This window comes from Coloeus monedula (genome assembly GCF_965178545.1).
Source record: "Coloeus monedula genome assembly, chromosome: 20".
NCBI lineage: Eukaryota > Metazoa > Chordata > Aves > Passeriformes > Corvidae > Coloeus > Coloeus monedula.
The window spans coordinates 5943294-5949098 of NC_138800.1; the positions used below are offsets into that span (position 1 = coordinate 5943294).

Sequence of the window (5805 nt, forward strand, 5' to 3'; positions counted from 1 at the left end):
CAAAGCCACGCCGGAGCCAATCGCTCCCTGCACCGCGCAGCCAATGGATGCCGGGCTCTTCCCCAGCCCCTGCCGGCGGCTCCGGGGCTGGAGGGCCTTGGAACAGCTGTGCCAGCGGCATTGCTGCCCCCAGCCCTCCGCCGGGGTGCTTGGCATCCCTGCCCCATCCTTCTCCCGGGAGTAACGCTGCCGCTGGGAACGCTCGGGGGGACGCGGCCGCTGCGGGCTCCTGGGCTGCGGGGAGCGCCCCGGTGATTCGGGTCATTTGGGTGATTAATTTGGGTCTCCCTTCAGCACTGCCACGGCCTCCTACCCAGCAGAGCTGCTCCCCAGAGCCAGAGGGATGGTGGTAGTCACGGGGCAGAACAAAGTGAGTGCGAACCCGGATGATGCCATGTCGAGCTCGGATGCAGAGGATGATTTCCAAGAGCCGGCCACTCCCACCGCCACCCAGGCAGGACAAGCGCTACCTCTGCTGCCTCAGCAGGTAAGGGCTCACCTGAGGGTGGGGATGATCAGCACACACTGCTCAGGATTTCGTTGTGGATATCCAGCTCACTTTCCACGTTTGAATAAAACGAAGTCTCTTGAATTTATCTGAGTAGCTGGGCAGCTTTATTTACAAGTTCCATCCAGGTTTGGACTTGAGACATGCAGTTAAGTGTTTATTCTGGTCCTGATGGCATCCTGGGGATGTGATAGTAAGATTTTAGGCCTGATGTAAATAAATACAGATTTTTTTTCAGTGTATTGTATAGTCTGGTTGTTTAAAGGAACCAGAAGAGTGCAAGTCCCAAGGGTGACCTGAGATTTCCTCCCTTTTGATTCTGTGTAAGGGATTTTGTTTTGTTTTTTCCTTTCCCCAAAAGATCCAAGAGGAGGCATTAAATGCCACCTCAAATATCTGCTATTCCAGCTGAGTGATTTCTGCCGTTTCAGATTCCCAGCTACAATTAAACCACTCCCTGATTCCTCCCAGAAGCCAAAGCATCCAAGTTTTTACCCCTCAAAGCTCCCTGGTTTGTGGCAGTGGGGCAGGAACCACACATTTGTCCTGGTGGCAAACTGCAGGTGTCTTTTGGAAGCTGTGCCCTTTGTCACCTTCAGAGGACTCGAGGCTGCTTTCTGATGTCCTGGTTGCTTTTGCAGTTCCCAGAAGTTGTCCCACTGAACGTGGGAGGGATGTTTTTCACCACCAGACTGTCCACGCTGCGGAGGTACGAGGACACCATGCTGGCAGCAATGTTCAGTGGCAGGCACTACATCCCCACAGATGCTGAGGGCAGGTACTTCATCGACAGGGATGGCACCTACTTTGGGTATGTACAGAGTCCTCAGGACAACCTTGGAAAGTTCTTACTGAAAACTTATTTTTAAACTAATTTTTAACAGGTTTTTCCCTCAGAGTTAAATCATATTTGTGCAGCATTTAATGTTACACACTTTCAAAGCATCACAGGAGTAATTGCAGTTCAAAACTCTTTGGTGGTTGTGCAATGGGAAAGGCAAAACAAGGAATGCTTTGAATTTGTGCAGTGTCTCCCCTAGAGTACCTCCTTTCAAGGTATCAAGTTGTTTTGATGGTTTAAAGAAGTGTTTGGTGTTGCTTTACATAGGAAACTCCTTTGCACAACACTGGGTTTTTATTGATATTCAGTGTTTATAATGAAAAGGGAATGGGAGGAAGGAATCTAGGATTCTTACAAAGTTAAAAGAATGATGTTTTCAGTCTTTAAACAGGATATAAATGCTAAAAAAAAGCACAAGCCTTAAAGAATTTATTTTTCTAAATTATTTTTGCTGGTAGTGCCATACTCCATCACCTCCAGGATTTCTTCCAAAGTGCTGAGCTTTTATTTCATTTTTAATTAAACTAACCATGATTACTAATGCTCTGTTTGAATTGGGGTGAGTTTGCTAATAAAGGCAATCAGTTTTCATGGGTTTGGGTCTTTGCCCACAGCACACCTTGCAATTTATTCTAAATTTCTTGTTGCTCCTTTGTAGACATTTTCTTATTGTCTTCAACAGAGGAGGACTGAATTATTTTCAAAGCACTTTCAGGTTGTACCATAATCTGGGACAGAAATAGATTAAGCCACTGTGTTTATTCTAAAATAATCGTGTCTTTACATGTGTCAATTTGTTGGAAAATCAATTAATTAGTGATCAATTGAAAATAGAGCTGGGACAGAGAGCCAAGTTAGCACATGCTGTATTTGTTGTCATTCTAAGGAAGATTGCAGTAATGCTTCTTTTATTTGATAAGGTTTTCTTGGTTCACACTTATAAAGTGATTTTTTTTTTTGTTTATTTGATAAGGGTTTTGTTGGTTAATACTTACAAAATTATTTCTTTCCCTGTTAAAAGATCCTGTTGCTGAACAGTGTTTCAGAACTACAAGGAAATGTTCTTTCTCTCTTTTAAAAATTCTGATTATTATTCTGTAAATGGCCCTGATCTGTGAAGAGAAACCTCCTTTGCAGATGTCCCATCCATTCAGCTGGACCTGTGTGGAATAAAATGTCCATGAATATGATTCTCCAGGAAAAAGGAAAAGTTTATTTTGTCCCAGACCTAAATTTGAAATGCAGTGACTACAATCTCTTTCTCATGAAACACTGTGGCCTCTTCTGTGTTATAAATGGTTTCCTCCACATTGAATGTTTTGTTTAAAATACACTGATATTTTTTCAAATGAGTTTTGACATCAACAGAGAGGCAAAATGTGAAATGATGGCTTGGAAACCTGAACATGGCAAACGGTTCTACAAACAAATGTTGGGAATATGGATCATTTATTTCAGTTACTGTCTCAACAGAGCAAACAATGAATATCCAGCATTTCCTCTCCTTTCCCATCTGCAAGAGTTTTGGCAGAAATGTGTTTGTTAATGATATTTTTGCCCTTTTTTCAGAGACATACTAAACTTCCTACGATCTGGTGACCTGCCCCCACGAGAACGAGTGAGGTCAGTGTACAAGGAAGCTCAGTATTATTCCATAGGACCATTGCTAGACAATCTAGAGGATATCCAGCCTCTTAAAGGAGAAAAAGTTAGACAAGCTTTCCTGGGCCTAATGCCATATTACAAAGGTAAATAAACAAAGTAGCACTGACTGTTTCTTCTAGTGGGATTCCAGTGTTATACCTCGTGCTTTCCATCTGCTTTCAGCTCCCAAACTAATCCCATTGCAGCTGGGAAGTTTATTTTGTATTTTTCATGCTGTTTGGATCTTTGAGGTCTCCACATCCTGCTGCATCCCAGGGTGTGGATTTCTGTGCTTAAAAGGGAGCAAGATTAGGCCATAATATTATTAAATGAGAGGGTTTGTCTGTATTTGTTTTGTCAGGACTTGTGTACTAGTTTGAAAACAAACCAGTGGGAGGCACCAAGTCAGAATAACAATTTAATGGGGAAATTAAAGAAAAGGAAAAAAAACTAAAAGAAAACACTGGTTCAAACTGACAGAGCCAAGATACAACTTGAGTCCCTGTTGGGCAGGGTGGTGGTAGCAGTCTGGTAGAATGGTGGCTGCAGTCCTCTGAAGCGGTGATCCTGTAGAAAAAAGGGTCTGCTCTTCCTCAGAAGGTCCAGTGGTGGCTGTGTGGCTCCTGTACTCTTGAAATCCAGTGGAAAGGGTTGTCTCTGGTGTTCAGAATCTCAGATTATATCCAGGGTGGAATGCTTGGTTCCTCCCTCTAGGTGGAGCATCTCACAATGGGGTAATGAGTCATGAGGCCAAGTGTTGATTAGGCTCATTAACAGAAAATAGTCCAGAGGGAGTTATCTCTGAGTCAGGTGGCAGGACAATGATGGGCCATGAACAGAAAGATAGTCTGGGGGGAGGAGGCAAGGAAACACTGCCCCACCTGGTTTCAACAGCTCATGAGGATGGGAATAGAATACACTGCAACCCAGGACGACTTGCAACTGAATAAACTTAAGGCCACCAAGTTCACCACATAACTTGGGCATATTAATAAGGCCACCAAGTTCACCAGATAACTGAGATTGATTTGAATTTTCTATGTTTTGCTACATGCTGCTAATGCTGATACCTTTTCCTGGTGTTAAAATCAAGAGTCATACACAGTTAGAAGGGGAAAAGGGATTTTACCTTGGTATTTATTTTAAGGATCCTTAGGTGCACACGTCCAGGTCATATGCATCGAGATGCACCCCTCCGAGTGTGTGTGTCCTCCCAACATCGTGTATAACCTTATAGGTGTTACTAATTAGCAGATCTATCCAAGATTCCCCAATGAGAGGCTCAAGTGAGCCCCCCTCCCCAAGGAACCTTCCCCTGGATGGTTCTATCTTAGTTTACAGAATGTGTTCTGGAGAGGACCTTGGGCTCTGGGGCACACTGATCCCTAGCTACGAAGCTTCTAAAATGTTGAGTCTCTCAGCTTGACAAACAAGTCCAAGAATGTAGACAAAAAGCACTAGGAATACAGAAGTTGTAAAAGGTATATCAGGGGTATAAAAGAAAAGGCAAAAATCTTCATGGCATCAATACCACGCTGAGAATAACTGCAGTGAAATGTTTCACCTGAAACAATCGCTTTTGATCTCTTTTCCTTGGTTGTAATTCTCAAGTCTTTGCCCTTTTCTTTTTTCAGACCACCTGGAGCGAATCATCGAGATAGCCAAGCTGCGAGCCATGCAGAGGAAAGCCAGGTTTGCCAAGCTGAAGGTGTGTGTGTTCAAAGAGGAGATGCCCATCACTCCCTACGAGTGCCCCCACTTCAACTCGCTGCGCTTCGAGCGGAGCGAGAGCGAGACGAAGCTCTTCGAGCACCACTGCGAGGTGGACGTGTCCTTCGGGCCCTGGGAGGCCGTGGCCGATGTCTACGACCTCCTGCACTGCATTGTCACCGACCTGGCTGCCCGCGGCATCACCGTGGACCACCAGTGCATCGGCGTGTGCGACAAGCACCTCATCAACCACTACTACTGCAAGCGCCCCATCTACGAGTTCAAGATCACCTGGTGGTGAGTTGTGGTGGCAGAGCAAAGGGATGCAAGGACTTCCAGAGGACACAAAGATTCTTGGCAGTGGCATTGCTGCTCACATTCCTTGGGATCAGCCTGCTTGGCAGCAAAGGGAACCTGGTGCAGGGGTTGGGAAAACCTCTTGAAACTTGAAAAACCAGCCCGAAATCAGACTGTTGGCTCAGGTACCTTAACGAGGCACAAAACAAAATCACCTCATGGGAAGGATGGAGGGCAGTGTCTGAACATCTGCTCAAAGGTGCCACCAACTACGTGGCTTCAGGATGGAATTGCAGATTTTTTTCCTGCATTGGTGGGAATCTGGGGTGCTACTAAAGCTGACGTTTCAGTTTTACCCTCTTAGAAATGTTTTAGTTCCTCCTTCAAGTTTATCACTTTATAAAATTTGAGTCGTACCCAGCACAAAGATTCTGGAAATGTCATTCTGATGTACTAGATAATTAAAAAAACAACAACAAAAAAAGGAGTATTCCCTATATATTATTAATTGTTTGTCAGGGTTAAGCTGTATTTCTTTTTTAATTAAGAATCTACATTGTGAATTATAATGTTACACTTCAATTATTTCCATTGTTATCAAAAGGAATAGCAGATTTGGAATATATTCCTTAATGCTTTTAGGAATAATAACTGTTCATGGAAGACTTGTGCCTGTTTTTAGCCTTAGAAATTCTAAATGTTTACAATATCTACAAAAAAAAGCTCTTTAGAATCAGGTCATTTACAAAGGCTTTTGGTAAATGAGAAAACCCTGTATGTATGTTCCTATTAGCAGTAGTGAGAG

At 43.8% G+C, this 5805-nt stretch overlaps 1 protein-coding gene across 1 annotated transcript; it reads left to right on the plus strand.

The window, feature by feature from the left end:
- The first annotated feature begins 328 nt into the window (after positions 1-328).
- Positions 329-5127, plus strand: KCTD7 (potassium channel tetramerization domain containing 7). Its single transcript, XM_082294398.1, has 4 exons — positions 329-487; positions 1150-1319; positions 2919-3097; positions 4628-5127. Exons 1-4 carry the CDS (start codon positions 344-346, stop codon positions 5002-5004), a joined length of 870 nt encoding a protein of 289 aa, XP_082150524.1. The 5' UTR covers positions 329-343; the 3' UTR covers positions 5005-5127.
- Positions 5128-5805: the final 678 nt, after the last annotated feature.

Bases quoted from the DNA above. Each gene is read 5' to 3' on its own strand.
- KCTD7 (XM_082294398.1), top strand. From the start codon at position 344: ATGGTGGTAGTCACGGGGCAGAACAAAGTGAGTGCGAACCCGGATGAT. The intron at 488-1,149 runs GTAAGGGCTCAC...TTGCTTTTGCAG, and splicing joins TACCTCTGCTGCCTCAGCAG to TTCCCAGAAGTTGTCCCACT. The intron at 1,320-2,918 runs GTATGTACAGAG...CCCTTTTTTCAG, and splicing joins AGGGATGGCACCTACTTTGG to AGACATACTAAACTTCCTAC.